The sequence below is a fragment of the Oenanthe melanoleuca genome, chromosome 3, assembly GCF_029582105.1.
Source record: "Oenanthe melanoleuca isolate GR-GAL-2019-014 chromosome 3, OMel1.0, whole genome shotgun sequence".
Taxonomy (NCBI): domain Eukaryota; kingdom Metazoa; phylum Chordata; class Aves; order Passeriformes; family Muscicapidae; genus Oenanthe; species Oenanthe melanoleuca.
In genome coordinates, this window is record NC_079336.1 from 52,012,943 (window position 1) to 52,036,932 (window position 23,990).

The 23,990-nt window shown below is 38.9% G+C and overlaps 1 protein-coding gene across 1 annotated transcript in view; it reads left to right on the forward strand.

The window, feature by feature from the left end:
• Window positions 1-17,746, forward strand: part of TMEM200A (transmembrane protein 200A) — a 53,580-nt gene extending 35,834 nt beyond the window's left edge. The window contains exon 2 of the mRNA XM_056488582.1: window positions 14,565-17,746. Coding sequence (XP_056344557.1) covers window positions 14,581-16,056 — 1,476 coding nt within the window. The 5' untranslated portion in view covers window positions 14,565-14,580 and the 3' untranslated portion in view covers window positions 16,057-17,746. The remainder of the gene's footprint in view (window positions 1-14,564) is intronic.
• The last annotated feature ends 6,244 nt before the right edge of the window (window positions 17,747-23,990 follow it).

Sequence of the window (23,990 nt, forward strand, 5' to 3'; positions counted from 1 at the left end):
CCCTCACTTTCTTTTCTCCTCAGCAATGTGTTCAGAAATTTGGCTAAATGTTTAGACATACCAGACTGTCTGATAGCTACAAATGCTCTGTGATTATCTGAGAAGATTCTAAAGCCAGAAATGTAAATTTTACACTTGAGAAACTTGACTTTGTTTTCTGTCTTTTGGACTTTTAACTTTTTGTTGGAATCTTCTCTTAATTGTCTGTGCTGTCTATATTTGTATCACAGATCAACAGTTTTTAACAAAGTGCCTCAAATAATCATGGTTATGCATTCATTTTAGTTTAAATGTGCCAAATTTGTAAGTGCTTGATTCTGAACATTACTCTGGCTTTGTGTAAGTCAGGAGAATATTCATTACACTGATATTTATCTCTTTAATTAACAATGACTATATTCAGGCTAAAGCAAAGTAGGTAAAATATTAATGGCATGAGGTGATATAACAATAAAGTAAATGAGGACCTCAAGGAGTGAAAAAATTGCTACAAGTCTTTGTGAAGAAATTGCAACCTATAATACACACTAATAATAGTTTCCTTTTCCTCCTGAATTAAGATGTTACCTGGCATCAGTCGGTTTTGACATCTGTCATGATCACGAGTCAACTGAGATCATGTTTTAAATTACATGGGCAATTACAGGCTAGGTCAAATATGTTAAAACACAGATATACAGGCTTTACAAACGGAGTACAGTGAAAATGCACAACACACCAGATAAGCCAGCATGCTATCAGCAGTGCATCCATTAATAGGTCTTTAACTAGGGCACCACGCCTTAGGTAGCCCTACTGGTTATCAATCCTTATGTGCTAGCAATATTCTAATTTTCCTAAGGCCTGGCAGCCTACTGTTCCACTAGCTCTCTATTAGGAGTTCAATCTGACTGGAACAACTGGAGGGAGGTGGTTTTCTGCAAAATAGCAGGACAAGCTTATGCTGATTTGTAGAGGTAAAATGAAGTAAGAGCAATTCAGCCATATTTCAGAGGACTTAGTCCCATGGATGAGCTGTGTATGTTCAAAATGTAGGGCAGCAGTATGGAGTGTAGGTGTCTGAGGTAAGGGAGGCACACCTTCTAAGGGTCACAAGTTATGTGCTGTATGTGAAGTCCCCTGTGTGAGCAACACTTGGGCATTCTGGAAGCAAAGTAGAAGTGAGAAGGCAGCAGTTATTCTGCTCTGTTTAGCTGGCCTTTCTTCATGTACTGCCAAGGAATTGTTTGGCTTTAACCCCCAATAATGTTCACAGATTTTTGATGGTAAAAGAAAAAAGAGAGTTACTATGGAAGTCGTGTATCCTGTGTAACTGAATTCTGCTACCAAAGCTTAAGATTCAGTTCCATAAATTTGGCCCACGGTGTTTCAGCATCTTTCTCTTAGTGTCTCACTACTTGTAAGTTACTTTGCTCCCAGTGGGTTCCTCCTGTTCATAGTACCCTTAGCTTTGGGTCCTACAAAGAGAGTGGTTATTATAATGAAAGTGATAATGGGGATGGTTATAATTACAGAAGAAATTGTGATGGTTAATTTGTGGAACAGATGTGGCCTCATATTGACATTTCTTTTGTTTTACACATGTAAAATATTCATATGTGTCTTGAAACTGCTGCTCTTGTGTGTGCTTTGTAACTTGTATTTACCCATCAGCAGCCTGGGAGCAGTGTGAATGCTTATAGGTTCTACTGATGCCCCCATGTGGATGTCTGGCAGGATCATTCTAGTCTGCAGTTGAAGACATAATTGAGGTTTAGTGTTAATTTAATAATAATTTATTTCTCTGTCATCCATAAATGGACAAAAAAGTTTGACTATGTGGTATACCAGAAGTATTTTTGAACTATGCTTTCCATTCTCTATGAAATAGTGCTTGACTATCCCTTTTTTGTATTTAGTATTTGAAACTATTGTTGACATACTGGAAATAGCATCATACTAACCAGTTTGCTTATTTTTGTGAGATTCTTTAGACCCAAGAAATTTTTCACTCTATTATTAATGGCCTAATAATAGCTATGATAAAATGATAGCCTTTGAAAAAAAATTTATTTGCTAACATAGAATGAATAACCCAAACCTCATACACTGTTTTTTTCTGCCCCTGTGAACGCATATAATGGTATTGTAATTGAGAGTCCACCTGTACCTCTGAATTACCAAAAATTAGTGTTGAGATGCTGGAACTGTCTTTAAATGTGACAGCTCAGGTACTGTGACCTTGCTAGCTTTAACAACAGAGGGACTGATTTGTGTTGCTACTTGGCAGAGTAGATTAACTTGCATGAAGGCCTTCAGTGCAAAAGACACCCTAACACTGACCTGTGTTTTCAGAAGAGATTTCAGAAGGAAGTGACAGACAAGGTGAGTGTAATGATACCTTAGGGCCACAGTTGTGCCATGGTAAATGTTTCTCTTGGTCATATAAACACTCTCACCTTGTGGCTGGGGTGCTCAGGGACCCCAAGTTCCAGTTCTCCTTCTAAGGACCCCTTGCATGGACTTTACTAATGACATGGAAAAAAGTCTCCTGCTGGAGGAGGGGCCTGGCACTTGGGACACCTCCATTCCTGGACAAGTATCTTGGCCACTAATTTAAAATTACATTGCTAGGCTTAATGAACAAGTAGCAGGGCTAGGTCTGTGGCTTTTGCAGTTAATTTTTGGTCCTAGGTCCTTATGTTCTGTTGAGCACTTATTGTAATTTTTGTACCTCTGTCGTGCACTGAGGTCTTCTAACACATCTACACATTATAGATAACTAAGTACTATTCAGAGTCAGGCTCTTGCATTATTTATGTTTAAAAAATTGATGCTAGGTCTTTTGACAGTAAACACAGCATGCTAACTCCTGCTCCTTTGAGTTTGCATGTTTTATAGAGCAAAAAGTATTTTCTAGGTCAGGGCGAAAGTGTTGCTCAAACATCTTAGCTGTGGAGCATATAGAGTTGATTTCATATCTAATATGGGTATTACTTAAGCCCTCTGTGAAATACCTACTCCATTTTGTTTCTGGTACTATTTGGTTTTACAGTCATTGGACTTGTATGCAGTGGGCAATCACAATTGTTAGAACCTGCCAATTAACTTGATTAACCGAGCACATAGTGCAGATAAAGATATTTGTTTGGTGTTTGGTCTTGGGAGCTGCTCACTTCCTACATCAAGTGTGTGTCCAGGCTGGAGATTTTGCCTCTGACTAAATCAAGTAACATATTGCTAGTTAAGCTGGATGATATGTGAGCATGAAATGGTAGCCAGAGCACCCCAGCATTGCTGTGCTTTTACCTCCACACCAAGTGCCAGTCCCTGTCTTATTCAGAATCTTGTTTGTAAGAGCCGAAGAACCAGCAATCCTAGTGCTTGAAAATTAATGTGTTTCCTAACATTTCCAACCTTGTTTCATGCTTTCTTTTTATTAGGAAATTGAGTTTTTGTGGTGTGCTGAACCCTGGAGTGTTTAGTCGTGCTTTTCCTTTGCAGTAGATGGCAGAGAACATATCTTTTACTCTCTTTTTACACATTCAGTTTTTCAGAAACATACAGAGACCTTTACAAAATCTATTTCATGACTTGTGGTTGATAACTGGGCTCTGATCTACATTGCTTCAGAATTTAGATTAGTTCTGTGCATTTTGGATTTCAGTTTTAGGGGTGATAGGCTATAGTATTACATCATAATTTTCTTTTTCTTCTAAAAGAAGCTCCTTTTTTCCTTGGTGATGTCTAAAAGATAAAAACTAAAAACCCCTAAATTAAAAAAAGTGCATAAACATCTGCTTGCTTCTTTTACATGTTTTAAATTAGATTGTGGTTATTATGTGATTATTTTCAACAAAATGCTTTACTTTCTGTTGATACTGAAAGTGACAGATTGCATGGCATAAAAGGTTTAAAATAGGCTACTTCTCTCACCTGTAGACATATATAAACCAGGATTTCTGTTTACTGAATATGAACACTAATAATCTGAGTGGATAAAAGTATCTAAAATAATTATGAATATTTGGCTAAATACCCAATATCTGCTTCCATTTGTAGTACTGATTCTCACTAGAAAATGGGTTTGCACAAACTAAAGTGCTAAAATAGCTTGGAAACAGATTTTGTCACTTCAGTCATAAAGGGCAGTTACCACCTTGCTCAGTTTAGGCTAAAAAAATCCTAGCTGTGTTTTAGCAGAAAGACTCTGACAAACTGGGTAATGAAAGCAAATAAAAGAAAGAGTAAAGCCTTGTTATCCAGTTTTTATTTTCCTATGTGCATATTCTAAGGGGTTTTTCTTTCCTTCTAAGAAGAAAATTAAAAAACTTTATTAATCAACCGCATTTTAAGCAACTTTTCTTCAAATCTTATAAAGCTACATGCCATTTTGTTTCCCCAGTCTTTTTTTAGCTCCTTGCTTTTTGCTGTAGTTCTGTAATAGATTATGGAACAAGATGTGGTGTATCTGTGCATAGGAAGTGGAATTTTTATGCATAAGTGAAGAAGTTATAGGTGCACACTCCCAAAAACAAGTTACAACTCTGAATTTACTGATAACTTAATACAGTGGATACAGGGGTTATGTAAGCATTCCACAACTAAGTACAGAACCTGAGACCTTGTGTTTCTTTAGTTCATAATCTAGGACTTTAACTAAAACGGTTCAGATAGAGAGAGACGGACAGCTGGGAATTTCAGGACACCACACATGACAGTGTTGGGACAGATGGTTTTACTCTGTGTGAGACAGATGTTTTTTGACCTGAGAACATGTTTGTTCACTGTACAACAACTGGGGAGCTGTTCTAGGCATAGGAGACTATGTTTTGTGAGTTTTACATTGGTAAAATCCACGACTTGTCTAGACTCACGCCTAATCTACTGCAGTGTGCCAGTAGACATAGTTGCAGATGGAACAAATTTAAAAGTGAGTTCAACTGGGCCAGGCAAAAGCTGGCAGACCAAATCTAGGCCAAGTCATAGAGCAGCATCTTGAAAACAAAATATAGAAACTCAGGTTCCTTCTTTCCCTCTTTGATGTGTGTTCTGTGCTTTTGTGAGTAGCTAACGAGCTCTGTGTAATGCTGCCAATATTGAATGTTGCTGATTTTGCACAGAATTACAATATATGACCCACTGAAAGGATCAGGCTGAAGGAGAAATAATAGCAAAGAGGATAAGCAGCTCAGGCATTCATCTTTATGCAGTATTGCTGTGTGTTCACCTTATATTTGACCTTGGCGTAATAGTTGGAATAATTGATGTATGTGGCAGATACAGTAAGTGAAGAAGTAATCAAAAGGGTTTTTTTTTGGCTGTGATTTAAAGTATGGAGTCACAGCACTCCCCAAATCTCAGTAACGGCACCCTAACTTATCCTGCAATTGTATTTATCAGTATTTCTAAGTTTACAATTTTTAGTTCAAATTCCCTAGTTATTGCTTTATTATTTCAGGTTAGTTTAGAGCCAAATAAAAGCCCAGGTGGTTTCAAAAAATGGAGTTTCATGTTAATAAAGTGTGAAGAAAGATGTTTGCAGACTGGAGCAAGTTTGGCATGGGGCCCCAGGGAGGCCAGGACCTGAAGCTGTCTTGTGAGAGAGGCTGAGCTGAGAAGGGGCAGATTCAGCCCTGGGGAGGAGGCAGCTCTGGGAGGACAAAGCAACAACCCCCAGTACCTACAGAGGGGGGATCAAGAAGGCAGAACCTAGCAGATGGTCTTAGGACACAAGACAAGGACACACACAAGAGGTGCAGACTGGATAAAGGAAGGAACTTTCTCCCCTTGAAGCAGAGAAAAAGATTCTAAAGGAAAGAGAGGGTTGATTTACTGCCAACAGAACCTGAGTACTTTTGAAGACTTGGGTATTGATCAGTTGTATCTCTGTAAGAAAGATCTGGTCCCTGTCCAGTTGAGAGAATTAATTAATAGTAATTCAGTATAACTTTATTAGACTAGTTTGGTGGTTTGGTATGGGTCTCATTTCCCTCCAAATAATAGTGGGGGGTCAAGGCTTTCTTATTGTAGTTACTGTGATTTGGTGTAGTTTTATAACCTTTCCACTGAGTTGTTATGCAGACACTTAATCTAAGAGCTTGAGGAAGTTAGGTTACTCACAGGCATACTTGTACTTTCCTTGTGCTTTAGTACAAGACAGTGAACTGTCATAATGATCATGATTGGGAGTGCCATGGTCTGAGCTTACTGATGAAATAGAATGAATTTGAATGCAAATAAATATTTGATATATCTACTGTGGATTCAATATGTCTTCTTCAAATACCTGCCACAACTGAAATTTGCATCCAAGTCACTTTGACAGAAAGGAACTGTGACCCTTTGTACAATGCAAAGGTACCTCTTTGTGTGTGCTTCAAAACGACAGTATGGCTAAAAAAAGAAAGTGTAAAAATGAGATCTCATAACTCTCATTAAAGCCTGTCTTGTTTGTTTAAAAATTCATTTTCCCTTCTTAGTTAGTTTGAGTTCCCAAATTTGTACAGTAGGACAAAGAAAAATTTCTGATGCCAAGCCTATTTGTCTTTCACAGATTCTGCTGGGTCCCTGTGGTCTTGCTTCAACCAGTACAGTGCAGATTTGAAAACCACTGTCAGATCTAGATTTTTAAAATAATTGAATCACTGTCAGACTTCAGATTTATCGTCAGATGTGTCCTTAATAGCAAGCTTTTATTTTTCAGTTGTGGTTGCAATGATTTGACTGTTTAACATGGTTCTATTTTAAAGCAAATACAGACTGTTTGATACAGCTGCATGGTCTGCCAACACCTAGGGAACCTCATCTTTTAATGTCTGCAGTGGACTTTCTGCTTACTGCTGCTACTTGGACACCCTGGTGCTCTTGCCTTGCCTGACCTGTGGGCAGCTTGCCTTTCCTTTTTTGTGCTGTCAAACTGCTTGCACAATTTGGCTGGCTTCCACAAGCTGATTGGCAACCAGGAGGTTAAAAGGGCATGGTTAGTCCCTAAGCTTATTCCTTTACAGCCTGGAAGAGACACCATTAAAGGGAATTTGAGCCCAAATGGGTTGGATTTTTCAAAGCTTTAATGTTTTAAATGTCACATCTTTGGCTTTTGCTAGCATGACTTTGAAATACCAGCTGGAGTCACAAAGATTTTTAGTACCACAATCCACATGCTTTCTTCTCACCTATTATCAATTAAAGTGCACTTAAAATACCCCATAGTAAGAATGCAGAAGACGGTTTTTGCTTTGTTGCTTTGTTTTTTAATCTGTTCAGCCAGGTCCTATTTTGATGAATGGATAGGAGAAGGGAGATGCAAAGTAACTCCTGTTGGTGTGCTGGGCTGCTTGTTAAACTCTGCTAAATAAAAAACTGCTGCTACATAAAATTGTAATTTGAGATTGTTTTCTCTGCTTCTTGTGGAGCTATTCTCTGTTTGGCTGCTGCTGTATTGTCTCTACCAGAATGATTAATCCCTTTGGGCCTATAAAGTTGGATATTTTTACCCTTGGAATAGAACAGATTGTACCAGATGACAACTTCTATGCACAGATAGCATATTGATATATATACATTGTTCATGAAGAGGAAGTATAGTTGTGTTAAATACAGCTTAATATTAATTTGTTTACTCAGTTATGTCTTATTTTCTCTTACAATTTTGTCATTTGCATTCTTAATTATGAGAAACTCTTTATGAGTAAACAGTCTGTCATCTCCTTCATTTCTGGGACTCTAGGTTTATAAAATGTGAAAGAAGATTTCCCTGATATTGAAATTTGTGTTCTTGTTAAAATTTGAAATTTAGTAACTTAACTGATAACAAATCAAATACTGTTGGGAAATAAATTTCATGATAAGCTGAAATACTCAGATAGGAAATGCTACAGTAACATAAATCAGATTCTGTCACACGCTACTTCTTACTGCAGTAATGTTTAATTTTTTGCTGATATACAAAAACTGAGCTTTTCAAAAAGCTTTACATCAATTAAAACAGGGAAGTATACAGGGAAATTGTATGTACAGTTCTAATAATTTCACGTAATTTTCAGTCATTTTTGGAAGAATAAATGAGAAAAAATATTTTTGCAAGCAAGATTATCATGCAAAGATTTTAAATAGTAAGGGACACTGAAATGAATCTGGAATAAAATATAATATTAAAGAAAAAAGATACTGATAATCTTTAGTTTGCTTCCCATCTTTTGTGGGAAAAATTTAAAATTAGGCTAAATGTAGAGGTAAATATGGGCCATTGCTTCTTTCAGGGCTAAACCCCTAAGCTCTCCAGGGCTTTGGAGCTGATGTTCCCAGTGAAGATGAAACAAACTAAACAGAAACAAAGTTAGCAAGCTGCTCAACAGTTATTTTTCAAAAGGAGTCTGGAAGCTCTGGTGCTTTTGTATCAGCAAGATGGTTATGTTTTATAAAATTAATTAAAAACCTGTTCCTTTCTTTTTGTTCTGTGTTCCACATCTATTTTACCATTACTCATTTCCTTGCAAAGCCAAGATGTATCATTCACAGTGCCACCAAAGAGGTGCACTGAGCTCTTAGCATAATCTTTATTTGCCTCTGAGTAAAAGTTTTGTAAGTCTTTACTTTTTTAGAACTTTAAATTCAGACTTGAGGGCAAAAATAATCACTTTACTAAGTTAAATAAGAGAATCACAGAATCTCAAGGCTGGAAGAGACTTTCAAGATCATCGAGCCCAGCCCATGCCCTACACCTCAACTAAATCATGGCACTAGTGCCACATCCAGTCTTTTTTAAAATACATCCAGGGATGGTGACTCCAGAACCTCCCCAGGCAGACCAGTCCAGTACTTGATCACTCTTTCTGTAAAAAACTTTTTCCTAAGATCCAACCTGTATTTCCTTTGGCACAGCTTGAGACTGTGTCCTCTGGTTCTGTGGGTTGCTGCCTGGAGAAAGAGACCAAGCCCCACCTGACCACAACCACCTTTCAGGGAGCTGTACAGAGTGATGAGGTCACCCCTGGGTCTCCTTTTCTCCAGGCTGAACACCCCCAGCTCCCCCAGCCCTTCCTCACAGGGTTTGTGTTCCAGCCCCTCACCAGCCTCGTTGTCTCCTCTGGATGTGCCCAAGTGTCTCAAAGTCCTTCCCAAACTGAGGGGACAGAACTGGACACAGCACTCAGGGTGTGACCTCACCAGTGCTGAGTCCAGGGGAGGAATGACCTCCCTGCTCCTGCTGGCCACACTGTTCCTGACCCAGGCCAGGGGCCATTGTCCTTCTTGGCCACCAGGGCACAGCTGGCTCATGTTCAGTCAGCTGCACCAGCACCCCCAGGTCCCTTTCTGCCTGGGCACTGTCCAGCCACACCAGCCCCAGCCTGCAGCACTGCAGGGGGTTATTGTGGCCAAAGTGCAGGAATCTGCACTTGGATTTATTAAACTTCATCCCCCTAGACTCTGCCAATCCATCCAACCATTCCAGGTGTCTCTGCAGAGCCATCCTGCCTTCCAATAGATGGAAACACACTTCCAGCTTAGTGTCATCTGCAAATTTACTGATTAAAGACTCAATACCCTCATCCATGTCATCAATAAAAAGATTGAGCAGGACTGGCCCCAGCATCCCTGAGGGACACCACTGGTGACTGATCCCAGCTGGATGCAGCCCCAGAGAGTGGCCCAGCCATCCAGCCAGTTCCTAACCCAGCACAGAGTGCTCCTGCCCAAGCCATGGGCTGCAGCTTTTGCAGGAGTTTACTGTGGGAGACAGTGTCCAAGGCCTTGCTGAAATCCAGGTACACAACATCCACAGCCTTTCCTGCATCCACCAGGTGGATCACTTGGTCATGAAAGGAGATGAGGTTGGTCAAACACAACCTACCCCTCCTAAACCTGTGCTGGCTGGGTCTGATATCCTGGCCATCCTCTAAGTGATGTGTGATGGCACTCAGTATAAACTGTTCCATTACCTTACCAGGTACTGAGGTCAGGCTAACTGGCCTATAATTACCAGGATTCTCCTTCCCACCCTTTTTGTGAATGGAAGCCAGACTGGCCAGCGTCCAGTCATCTGGAACCTCACCAGTGAGCCAATACTGCTGGTAAATGATGGAGAGTTGCTTTGCAAGTTCATCTGCCAGCTCCCTCATCACCCTGGGGTGGATCCCCCCTTGTCCCATAGATTTATGAACACCCAAGCATCTCAGCATTTCTCTGAATTAAGTTCCTAGCAGATGTCTGGCAGGTTGAAGTCACCTACAAGAACAAGGGCTGGTCATCTTGAAACATTCTCCAGCTGCTTCTAGAATAAGTTGTCCAGCTCTTCTTCCTGCCTGGGTGGATGATAACAGACTCTCAGTAGGATGTCAGCCTTGTTGGCATTCCCCTTAATTCTTACCCATGGACATTCAACTCCATCATCATTAGTTTCAACACCCATGCCATCAAAAGCCTCCCTAATATAAAGGGCCACCCCTCCCCCTCTTCTGCCTTTCCTGTCTCTTCTGAAGAGCTTGTAGCCATCTATGCAGTGCTCCAGCTGTGTGGGTTATCCCACCACGTTTCCAGGGTGGCATCACAGCTTTGCTGTTGTACCATGGCCTCCAGCTCTTCTTGTTTATTACCTATGCTGTGTGTATTGGTGTACATGCACCTCAGCTGGGCCACTGATTTCACCCCTAACTCAGGCTTACCACCCTTGGTCCTGCTTCCAGACAGCCCAGCTGCATCCTCTTCCCCCTTCAAACCTGGTTTAAAGCCCTCTCAATGAGTTCTGCCAATTCATAATCTAAAATCCTTCTGCCCTTAACAGAGGGATGGAGCCCACCCAGTTCCAGCAGGCCAGGTGCCTTAAAAGTTGCCCCATGATCAAAGAACCCAATATTCTGCTGATGACACCAACCCTTGAGCCACTTGTTGATAATGTGAGCTCTCCTATTCTTTTCATCATTTTCCTCTGCCACCAAAGGGACTGAGCAGAACAGTATCTGAGCTCCTGCCCTATCAACCACTTGACCCAGTGCCCTAAGGTCCCTTTTAAATTGCCCTGACACTCCTCTTTTCAATCTCATCACTGCCAGTCAGGCAGTATCAGCAGTGGGTAATGGTCAGAGGGATGAACCAGCCCAGGGAGTCTCTCAGTGATGTCCCTTACCCAAGTCCCAGGGAGGCAGCAGACCAGGGATAGGTCTGGTCGACAAATGGGACCCTCTGTTCCCCTCAGAAGGGAGTAATCACCACGACTGTCACTCTTTTTGATGTTAGAGGTGGTGATCCATCTCACAGATGAAGCATAATTGGGAGGCTCTCTGGTCAGGTCATTTTCTTCTACACCATCTGGCTGACCCAGGGCCAGGGTCTCATACCTGTCCTGAAGTGGCACCTGGGGAGGTGACGAGGGTTGGGAGGAATTTTTATTCCCATTTCCCCTCCCCTTCACCAACCAGGTACCCTCCTATTGCCTGAGAGTGGGAGGCATGGGAGTCCTCTGACTCCCTCAAGAATGGAGGGCCTCCCTCAAAGATGGAAGGGCAGAACTCCATCATAGAAATATTTCTATTTTAAACAGCATTTAATGAGCAGCACTCATATTATGCCTGGTATGTGACAAAACTAAACAGATTTGCAGAATAAATCATATGTATCTGCAACATCTATTATAAATACAATATTTTTTAAAATGTGGTTTTCATCTTAATATGCATTTCATTGTAATTGGTTTGGCAAAGCTGTCAGCATGAAGTGAAACCATCTCATGCCATTATGTATTTTAATACTATTGATTTTATTAGATACAGAAGAGATCAAAATTGGCTTATTACAAATAACTGTTTATAAACCTGATTGTGATTTTTTCTGTGAAAGGAAGTACAATAATATTGTTGTGAACTCGAAAAATAGGAAGGAGACTCTTCCTATGTACAAAATAAGCTTGTATCTTTTGGCAGCCAGACTTTTTCCTCCCCTGAGCCTGATTTTTGATGCAGTTAAAAGGAACAGAGGAATGTGTTCCCCTTAAATCAGAGAATCATAAAATGGTTTGGAACCCAGCTGTGTGCCTTGAGACATCTTGTTTCTCTCACTTTCAGAAATCTCAATTTCTGTCCTTCAAGTAATAGGTAATAATGAAATTGAGATATGGTTTCCCAGTTTCTGCAAAATTTGTAAATGAGAACTTTCTACAGAAAGATACCCCAAGATGTAATTCTTAAGCATGTTTTTATTTGCTGTACTTTTTGGAGTTGGAGGGGAGGTATGTTTAAAATATTTAGCAAGTAGATGTAAGCTTATTCTGTTCACCCTTTAGTGCAATTCAGGAGGCTGTGATAAGCACAGATCAGTACACAAAATAACAAATCCTGCCAATAGGCACAGTGTGAATTTAGCACTGAACTGCTGTACCTGTGCACTTCCTGGGCAGCCCTGGGAAGGAACAGAGTGGGTTCATATATGCCTGTAAAATACCACATGAATATGGAAACTCCTTGTTTGCCACAAAGGTCTGGCCATTGTAAAAGATTATTGGAACAAACTAGATTATGGCTAAATGATGTTACATTTCAGTAAAGATGTGCTGTAATTATCTTAATTTATTTCACAGAGAAAACTAATTACATTTAATTAATTCATGACAAAATACAACATCTTTTGTAATGACTAAGTCCTGTGTATTTCTGTCCAGATATTCAAAACATTGTTTTACAGAATAATGAACTTTTGTTTTGGCAGAGACCCATAAACATAAGCGCATGAGAAAGTTTGAAAAACTATCAATGTCAAATAACTTTCTTTGGGGTATTTTAAAATTGTTATCTTAAACAAAAAAAAAAAAAAATTATGCAGCATTCAAAACATTAATTTGCCCTGAAGTATGGAAATTGTCCAGGTAGCATCAAAAAGGAAATTAATTACAAAGTCTGAAAATTCCCAGAGAGATTATGAGCATGAAACCTGAGAGTACAAGTGAAATTTCTGAGATTTTTGGAATAATGTTATGATTTCTTCTGCAAAAATTCAGAAAATGCAGTATACTTAGCAGCCTAGACCTTTTCAATTCTTTTCTTCATAAAGGAAAAGTTTCCAAGAAAGAGAGGAAGCCCTCTGTCCTTTAATAGAGAGGGTGCAAGGAGGGAGTTCAGGTTGTTATTCTTTCTGTCATCTGAATTACTGCTTCCAATTTCCTTCTGCTTGGCCACCTATTTCAAATGCCTTATTAATTTCATAATCCAGTTCATATTTGGTGGGTGGGGCCGATTTCTGTTTGTAGATGAACTTATGAGACACCTGCTTGCAGTGTTGGAAATCTGTAATACTGTCATATCATAACAGAGTCTGTCTGTTTCTCCTAACGCAGATCTAATTTTTTTTTCCAGAGGTGCACTGCTAAAATTTAAAACGAAATGACGAGTTTTGAGAGACTTGATGAAAATCACTGCTGTAAATTGCAAGCAGTCACCAATTTGCTTTACCTTTGCTTTTCAGCACTTCTCTTTGTTCACTCAGTTGCACTTTGGTTTTCCTTCTTCAACCACCCCCAGCTTTGACACAGAGCTTTTTTCCCCTGCAACAGGCTGTCAGCCTTTCTTTATCTCTGAGCATAATAACACTACCAAAGACAACATAATTTTTTCGTACCTAACTTATAGTATATTAATTTTACCCTATAATATCATATGTCCTTAATTCTAATACTAGTTAATTAATCACAGAAACCATTTTTTAGTCAAAAATGTGTTGTAAAATAGAGTTATTTTAAACTGTGTTTCATTTGTTACTTTTGCTCATAAAAAAATATCAAAGATGACTTTCTCTTCCAAACCTTTGCGAATTAATGTTTCTCATGTAATATGCAATCAGGTACAAAGTAAGTCTAAAATGAAATAAAACTAAGAAAACTTGAAATTATTAATTTCAATAATAAATTGAAATTAATGAAAACTTCTTGTCTGATAAAATTTGGTGGAGGTTTTTTAGTCCAAGAGGAACAAACAAGGGAGGAATAATATCTAGGTATGTGAGGATCTTCATTATTAAGAAAGGCAAAAATGATTCTCTAGCTGAGACTCAGGGAATACGAATAGACTTAATAAAAGCTTATTTAAATGCTGTAATAAATATGTATGAATATATGCTGAAATCTATCAGGAAAGATCTCTTGAAGGGGAAATGTAGAATGAACTGAATTCACATTGTGTCTCAGAAGTTTTAAAAAGAACTAGTACTAAAGTGCTAAAATTATCAACAAGATAATAATATATTGACTTTGCTGCAGACCAGTCCAGAGATATATTATCTGTTAAGACTTCTGGATATCTTATCTTTAGTCCTGATTTATCACCACTAAGAGCACTAGCTTTACTGTCTGTATCAGTGATGGAAGCTTTATTATCTATATTTACAGTGAAAAAGGACTTCTGGAAAATCTGTTTTTTTGGAATACCCTGTGAATCTCAAAACTGCTATGTCATAACTGGGACTATAATAGTAGCTTTTTTATAGTCCAAAAGTGTTTTAATTATCAAGAAATATTTGCATATTAACAAAAAGCTATTTATATTTGTAGAGACAACCTTTGCTAGCCTCAACACTTCTGCTTTTTCTTCTTTTTTCTCCAGGGCACAATATAGGACTATGATAGCAACCGGAGGAGTCATCACAGGACTGGCTGCCTTAAAAAGGCAAGACTCTGCCAGATCTCAGCAACATGTGAATCTTGCTGGAGTACCAGTTCCTGAGGAGAAGAAACCAGTTAGACGGCGGCCCAGGACAGATGTGGTGATTGTCAGGGGCAAAATCCGTCTCTATTCTCCATCGGGATTCTTCCTTGTTTTGGGGGTGCTTATCGCATTCTTTGGAATTGCAATGGCCATCCTTGGATACTGGCCCCAGAAGGAACAGCTGTTAGGATCTGAAGCTAATCCATCTGTAAATGAAACCCGGACCCCAAGAGGCCAAGGGAGCATTTTACTTCGCTTCTTTGAGCAGCACGTGCACTCGGATAAGATGAAAATGCTGGGCCCTTTCACTATGGGCATTGGAATCTTCATTTTTATTTGTGCAAATGCCATTCTGCATGAAAACCGTGACAAGGAAACAAAAATAATACACATGAGAGACATATACTCCACAGTAATAGACATCCACACCCTGAGGATCAGGGAGCAAAAGCAGCTGAGTGGTGCCTTCCCTGGCTTGTTGGGGGAAGGAGAGCTCCGGCGCAGCGGGAGCTCCTGTGCATCACGGCTGGCTGCCAACACGGTTGCGCCTTTCTCTGGCTTCAGGAGTAATCTTAGAATGGATAGCTCTGCTGAAGAAGATGAGATTACCCTAAATGAAGACAGGACCACAAGTAGCCTCCTGCCACCTCTGCTGGCTGAGCAGTCTGGTTCAGTCTTTGGACTTTACCCTCACTCCAGCAAGGCTCCAGATGACAAAAACACTAACTCTATAAAGTGTGAAACAAAATCCATCGTATCTTCTTCCATTAGTGCTTTCACACTGCCAGTAATTAAACTGAATAACTGTGTTATCGATGAACCCAGTATAGACAACATAACTGAGGACTCAGAGATCACCAGGAGTCAGTCCAGAAATCTGTCCATGGATTCTCTGGCCATTCCACTAACGGACACCAATGAATCCTACAGACCGGCCGCTGCCATGCTGCCACGACACAATTCATTTGTGGACACCCCATCTGATCCATTCAAATCTCCTATGACTCTCGAACCAAGCACAGGAAAGCTTTTATCTCCTGGTGCTGCCAGGAAGCAGTTTGGTTCCAACACATCTTTGCATCTTCTGTCTTCACATTCTAAGTCCCTGGACTTGGATCGGGGTCCGTCCACGCTCACTGTCCAAGCTGAACAAAGGAAACACCCCAGCTGGCCCAGACTGGATCGGAGCAACAGTAAAGGCTATATGAAACTAGAGAACAAGGAGGACCCAATGGATAGATTACTGGTGCCACAAGCAGCAGTCAAGAAAGACTTTACAAATAAGGAAAAGCTTCTTATGATATCAAGATCTCATAATAATTTGAGTTTTGAACATGATGAGTTTTTGAGTAACAACCTGAAGCGAGGAACTTCTGAAACAAGATTTTAATATTTAAATTGCAATTTAGAGGATGTCATATGGTATTTTTTAAAAAAGCATTTTGACAAGTGTTTCCTTTTCAGTGAGACTGTACAAGCCTGTTCTTAACCAAATGCTTAATAGCCCATTAAAATTGGCTTGTGCAAACAGAGATCTTCATCTTTGTAATACAAGAGTTTCTTGTCTTAGTAACACTCAGCTGCAGTACTGTACATTATCATTACTCGGACAGTTTTGTTACGACTGTAACAATCCCAATTATTCCCAAGCCACTATCTCTTTTGTTCTATATACGCATGTTACTTCTCACCAATTTGACTCCAGGAGACTGCACTAGGAAATAGCTCAATTTACCTGTAAGTTCTCTTGATTTAAAGGCTGCAAGAGACTGAAAGCAGTGGTCTTGAGGTCTAGAATGGGAAGTGAGCAGGAGCATGTACTGGAATTGTCAAATCCAGGTCTTTATTCCTCCTAGGTGTTGTCTTTCACATGCAGTACATCTCAGTAACTGCAGTCTTGCCATTGTCATTGTAAGGAACTTGTTTACATACTGGGGTGGGTGGATACAAAAGAGTGGATATAATAAAACCATTTTTGTGAATTCACTGTAATTGATCAAGCTGAATACCAGTGTTGTGAATTAATAACTATGCTTTGTACAATAATCTTTCTACATCCATTGTAATTTAATCCTGTAATTCTGGAAAAGCATATATAAAGTAAGAAATCTGATTTTTTTTCTGGGATTAAGTCTCTAAACTGCTTTGATTGGCAGCAGTTTTAAAATCAAAATAGATTCAATTAAAATCTTAGAAAGATGATGGATGCCAACAGGATTTTAGAAATGTGGTGTGTAATAAGATGATACTGTAACTTCTATCTGAAGACAATAACAGAGGATGAACATATTGCCTCTCATTACAATAACAAGATGCTAAATAACTAGATCTCTATGTTCAAAATACTGATACAAAGCATACAATTCAAAATGTAAACTAACATAGTATGAAAGCCCCTTGCCTAAATTTTGATTTATATATTTCACATAATTATTGGTGTGATGGTTTACTGAAGACTTAGTTGTGTCAATTTGCATTACAAGATTTCACAAAAGGAATTGACATTTTAAAGCATGTTTTTCTCAGCAAAGCAGACTTCAGAGTTGACAGTTGTAGGTTATTGCTAAAGAAAAGAGAATGGGAATGGGCATGTCAGAAGGTTTTCATGTGTTTCATTGCTGTTTAGGCCATGATCCTGCCATTACAGCCACGCTAGAGGACGTCCCTTCAGAGCTGCAAGGCTCACCCAACAGGATGTTGGTCTTAATTGGTCGGATTTGATATATTCACTTACCCTAAATACTCAGGAATTATTTTTAATGGCTTTTCCCAAAAAGAATCAAGCTTGTTAAAATGTTGTAATTTCTCAATTACTTAGATTATGAAAGATTGAGGATAAAATACCCTCTCTTTTTTTTTTTTTTTTTTTTTTTTTTTTTTTTAATATTGAGCTCCGTATTTCAGCTGTGCAATGTTTATGTACCAGGAGCATTACTTGCTCAGTGAGTTGAGGCATAGTGTTAACTGTTAGAACCTCAAGCCTATATATTGTAACAGAGTTGGCTAAATATTTTGCTATGAAGCTTTTAATAACTCACTGGTTTGTGTTCTTAAGACATTTGCTATTTTTTGCAATAAAATGTCTCTCTACACATATCTGTTGTAAGACCTGTTTTTTTCCACTATGATCTCCAATCTTACATATCAAAATATAATTGTGTATCTTAACACTGTACACAACATTCTGCCTAAATTATTAGCCTACCACAAGATATTTCACCATGACTAATTGCTTTCAGTGACATATCCACACATGGAAAGGTTGAATGCTTTTCTTACCCATGAAATGTGAAATGTATTCTAAGTGGTTTTGCTACAAGAAACTTTGTATGAAAAAGAACATCCTGCTCTTTTTGGTTTGGCAGTAAGTATTATTATATAAATGGAAAACACTATTAAAGACATGAGTGATGTAAGCTTTTTATTTCCTTAATAGCTACATTAAATCACAGCTTAAAAGACTTTTCACATACTATCATATGTGGGAATGGTAGTTCCTTTGTAAGTATAGTAGGGGATGAGCTTTTAATTTTAACATAGATAATAGGTCCTGAAAAATGTGCTCACTTGGGAAAAAATTATCAAGGTAAAGCTATCAAAATAGCATCATATAAAGAAACTTCATGGTTGACAGACCTACTACAAAAATATTCCCATATTAACATAAAATGAAGTATTTCATTCAGACAATCACAGGACTGTTGAGGTTGAAAGGACCTGTGGAGGTCATCTTGTCCACCCCTCTTCCTGCTCAAGCAAGGCTGTCTCACAATGTAGAGCTGTTTGCCCAGAACTGTGTCAAGATGGTTTTTTGCATAATCCCAAGGAGAGAGACCTCACAACTTCCCTTTGTGACCTGTGCCAGTGCTTGGTCACCCTCACAGTAAGAGTTTATCTAATGGTCACAGGCACCCTCCTGTGTTTCACTTTGTGCCCATTGTCCATTCTCCTGATACTTTCCAGAGCCTGGCTCCTTTTTTGTACCTCTTTTAGGTATTTATACACAATGACAAGATCCTCCTGAGCTCTCTCCAGGCAAAACAGTCCCAGCTGGTTCAGCCATTCCTCATGGGTCCCTTCATTGTTTTTGTGGCCTTTCACACATCTGGCTCCAGTATGTCCATGTCTTTCTGGTTCTGAGGAGACCAGAACTGAGCCCAACACCCCAGATGTTGCCTCACCAGTGCTGTGTAGAGGGGAAGGGTTCGTGTAGGACATTACATAATTTCATATTCCTTAGGTAGTTCTAACTCAAGTTCAGATTGGGAAAATTTGTAGATGTTCAAGAGACCTAAGTCAGAAACTGCAGTAGGGCAAAGATGTCTGGACCCTTTGCAATACACAAAGGTATTCAGGAACCTTACAGTGGCCAAAGTGGGAGCCATGTGCTGCTGGCAATTAAGAAAATGATAAAGACAAAAGCAAGTCTTAAATTGTATCTTTAGGATATAAGTATCATATTCAGTTTCTGATACAGTTCACAGACATTTTTGAAATTTGATTTCCATTATTGATGTGCAGCCCATAATGAGTTTCTCAGATACACTGCAAGGTGAAAAAGAAGCCAAAGTCAGGACAGTTTTGTCATCAGAGGAAACAATTGTGGAGCTACACCACAAACTTTTTCCCAGAATAAGGAGCTAAACCTTGCATCTATTCAGAGGACATGTCATGATTCTGCATCCTTTGTAGTAACTAAAAAAAAAAGATCATGTAGATTGTAAAAACAATGAGTTTTCTTCCTTCTTTGCCTAAGCCTATTAAAAAATGTGCTTTCTACTTCTTAAGTAAGCTTATAATTACTGCCTGATCAGACTGATGATTAGGTCTGTCCCTCCTGAGCAAAGCACATTTTTTGGGCAAGTTTCATCACTAAATAAAAAGCACCACTCTGCAGTGATAGGGTTACAATGCTGGGTTACAACCTCTTCCAGAATTGCTTCTGCATTTTACATGAAATGGTTGCTGGATAAAATCCTTGAAACAGGGCTTGGGTTCTTGACAGTTTGATACTTTAACTACTCCCTGGTGATTCCCATTTACTCTCCCTGGGAGGCAGTGAACCAAACCCTTCCTGGCAGAGCAGTGCCCAGTTCAGCGGGAGGGATTGACAAATGCTTTCAGCTGCTCAGTTGTACAAGGCTTAATGGATGGGAAGGTATGAGTTTTCTCAGCAGCAGAAGGATTTTGGCACAGTGTTACTCACCCTGATGGCTGTCCTGAGGTGGAGCTGTGTAAAGGATGGAAAGGTGAGCTGGCACCCTCAGTATGGCTTTGGAAGAAAGTGAGCAGAATTCTTGAGGTTGCCAGCTTTGGAGGTAGACAACTATTTACAACTATCCTGCCTCTTACATTACCTAAATAATTTTTTTTTGCCAGCATATCTTAGTGCCTTTTTCAGATCCTAAGTTAATTTTGCCCATTCTTAAAACGCAGCATTGTTGGTCCTATAGTTTCTGCTGAGAGAAATTTGGGAAATTGGATTAACCTGCAGCAGCAGCTTCTCTCTGAAAAGTTTCATGCTGCTTGTGGAGTTCCTGGATTGCTTTAATCTTATACTCTTAAATTATTTCTTTACATGAGCTTTTTTCTTATCCTGTCCAGGAAATTCTGCCTTTATCCTCCCAGCACTTTTTTTTTTTTTTTCTTTTTTTTAATTAGTTTTCCTACCAAATATGGTATTGTGATGAGCAAGTATAAATCTTTTAGCAAGACTGTGCATGTGTATATGAGAGTGCAAATGGACTAAATAGCCTATTACAATGTAAGAGTGCTTCAATTATTATGATTTAGCTGCTCAAGGGCAAGTTCATGCCCTTTGTCTAAATCTTTTCAAATTAAACTCAGGAGCAAATTGATTACAGTTATCACAGCTGTTCTGTTTAACTTTCAAGTGACACTTATTAATTCCTCTATCCATATTCTGTGTATGGCCATATTGGTTTGTGTTTCAGAATTCAGTGTCTGAAATAAAACTGAAGTATTTCACACATTCAGTAAAGCCCATTTCTTAATAGTATTACTTGTCTGAGTAACAGTTGGCAGAATTACAGCCCTAAGTCTCATTAGGAATGGAAATGGGATAATTAGAATACTTTTATTTTAGAATAGCATAGCCAGCAGGTCAAGGGAGGAGATTCTGCTCCTCCCTGGTGAGACCTGCAGGGCTGCATCCAGCTCTGGGGTCCCAGACACAGGAGGACATGAACCTGCTGGAGTGAGTCCAGAGGTGGAGCACCTCTCCTAAGAGGAAAGGCTGAGGGATTTGGGAATGTTCAGGATGGAAAAGAGAAGGCTTCAGGGTGACCTAACTGTGGCTTTCCCATACCCCAGCATACAAGAAAGATGGGGCAAGACTATTTACAAGAGCACATAGTGACAGGACAATGGACGTGTTAAAATTGAAAGTGAGTAGCCATAAATTAGATATTAGGAAAAAGTGTTTACTGAGAGGGTGGTGAGGCACTGGAATGGGTTGCCAGGAGAAGTTGTGGATGCCTTATTCCTGGGTGTTGTAGGCCTGGTTGAATGGGGCTCTGAGCAAACTGGTGAATTGAAGGTTTGCATGTTTTGTCCAGAAAATTATTTCAAAAAGATATACCAGTTTAGTGTGGCACATCTACTCAGCATCTTACCCTGCTTCCTATTTTCATTCTTGTCTTTAGTGCCTTGATTTTTTTTATTTTTCTGAGGCCTTCCATATGACCTGTATTTGACAGGTCATATAGTCTGCAAGTAGACAGATAACTTCTCCCTTCTGCAATTTCATAAATAAATAAATTCAAAGAATTACTAATTTTAACATACATCGCCTTACCTCTGACAGGTCAGTTGACTTACTGAAATCCCTTTCTATGATGTGTTTCATGTGCTGATTTCTTCTGTCTATGGTATTGGTGATTATGTGCTCTCACACTGTGAGAGCATTCAGGGCTTGAACTTAGCTTTCTCATAGGTGAGGAGTTTCATAGCTTCCATTTTCACAGTTTCTTTCTTCAATTTTCCACATTTTTCCATCTCCCATTTCCAGATTTTTTTTCCTACTGGTGACCTTTTCTTTGCCATTTCTAATAGTTACCCTAGTTGAAAAAATGAAGCAGAGTAGTCACTTAGCCATATAGGCTTAATCTGGAACAAACCTGTCACTTTTAGTGGTTTTTAGGCAGGGGCTGTTTAATTTTAAAATTATTTAAAGCATGGCACTTCAGGCTTTGCACTGTATTCCCACACTGACTGCTGTGTAACATGTATTTCCCCACTGTTTCCTTACATGAGGTGTCAGTGTTTTTTGAAGATTTCATTTGGTGACACTGTCATTAATCCATCTGGATCTGGAGTTATTTCCAGAAGCTTTGTACAGTTAGGTTCAGAGAGTACTATGCTGCTGGCTTAAAAAAAGGTCTGTTTTACCTGAAACCCAAATCACCAGCCTGGCTGACTTCAAGAACTAGTTTTCTTCTGAAACTCTCAGAATTTGTTCGGAAGAGAACAACAGCTAATTTGAAGTTCCACTGTAGTTTACCCTTTTTGTTTGAAGTTAATTGAATCAGCTCATGAGCATTTCTAGGAGCATCATGTCTACAGCACACACAGTGCTTACCAAGAGCCAGTTGGTATTTGCTACAGTGATTGTTTGTGGTAGAGATCTTTTGGATCTTGTCCCTGGGGATATCTCTGCTCAGTTATCACAACTACCATTTCTCAAAGTCTTTTTAACTGGGAAATTACATTTTATACGAAGGGAAGGTAAAAATTCTAGGTAAAGACAATATTTAATTTGATTAGCAATTATCTGCTTTTTAATTCAGTCACCACAGGAAAAAATATTCTTCTACCTACTTATCTTGATTGTCTGGAGGTTTAAGATATTTGTCCAATGTAATTCTGAAAACAGTGAGCCAGAACTGTTATCCATGAGTATAATGTTACTATGAGGACTCAATGGAATATAATATTTTCAGCAATAACCTGTGTAGTTTCCATAGTATAGTCATAAAAGTTCATTTTTGTGTCTGTTAAACATGTATTTTCACTGATATGCGTTCATGAATGCAATTTTGATTCCACTGTACAGAAGCACTTCACCTAACTATTTACAGGATGCAATTTTTTAGCATTTTTTGGAAATAATTATAAATTTAGTCATGTTTTATTCCACCTTAAAGGAATGTTGCTCCAATTATTGTTGTGATTACTTTCTTACTGCAGTCACTAGTTTTCCAATGTTCTTCATTCATTCAAATAAAAATATGTGAATTAAAAATATGAAGATCACCTTCTATCACACAATAGAGGGTACAATACAGTTAAACTCATCTGGCACCTGTAGAGAATTCATTATCATTTTAACATCAGGAAGCACTCTGATAAATGATGTGAGCCTATTGTATTACCTCCAGCAAACAAGTGTTCTTTATTATCTCTTTATGAAGACTAGGAAGGGAATTAGATTTATAACTTTATTACATGGCAGCACCCTTTGATGCTTGAGTAGAGGAGTCAGATGAATACAATATGTTAGGAAGGGTTAGGAATTAATAAAATGGACATTAGATTCTCATTATATTATATTTTTTAAATCCATATACCTTATAACTAACACTGAAATGGAGGGCTCTTACTTATTGTCCCAGAAAACAGTCCTGTTTATTCCAATAAGAACCACACCTGTTTCTTTTTCACTGAATTTTTGAATGAATGCTTTTATTCTTATGGCATTGTTACCTATCTCACTGTTATCTAAGACTGACAGGTTTTTTGCAAGGTTTTTCATGATTTATCTTAATACCTCGTTTTGCACTTGCCATTTGCAGATAAGACAGGTTAGGGCATTTCTGGGAGTCATTAACAACTCTGGTATTTGCAGTTTCACATATATCCCAGATTGCCAGGGGACAGATGGGCCTCAATTGATTGTGCAACTCACCCTCTCTTAGTAATAGCACAGTGACTCAGATGAATTGTGATTTTGGACAGCATTAATAGACTAATGGTTTTTAGAAACATAACAGGCTATGGCTTCTAATCTCCATTCTGATAATGGAGCCCTGTGAATCTATGGAATACCTCTCTGTGACTTTCTGTCTGTGTTTACTCTTGTCATCTTTCAAGCATCCAGTGTCTTGGTGATTGTGAATGAGCACATCATTAGCAGAAATCAAAATCTCTTCCTGAAAAGAGAAGAGAGCAGAAAGTTTTCTTGATATGTATTATTGGTAAGTAATTTATTCAGCTTCTATTCTGTTGCTAAAGGTCTGCTTTTAAAGGACTGTGTTTGTAGTAGTCAGTTACTTTCTCCTCAGAGATCTGCAGATCTTAATTAAT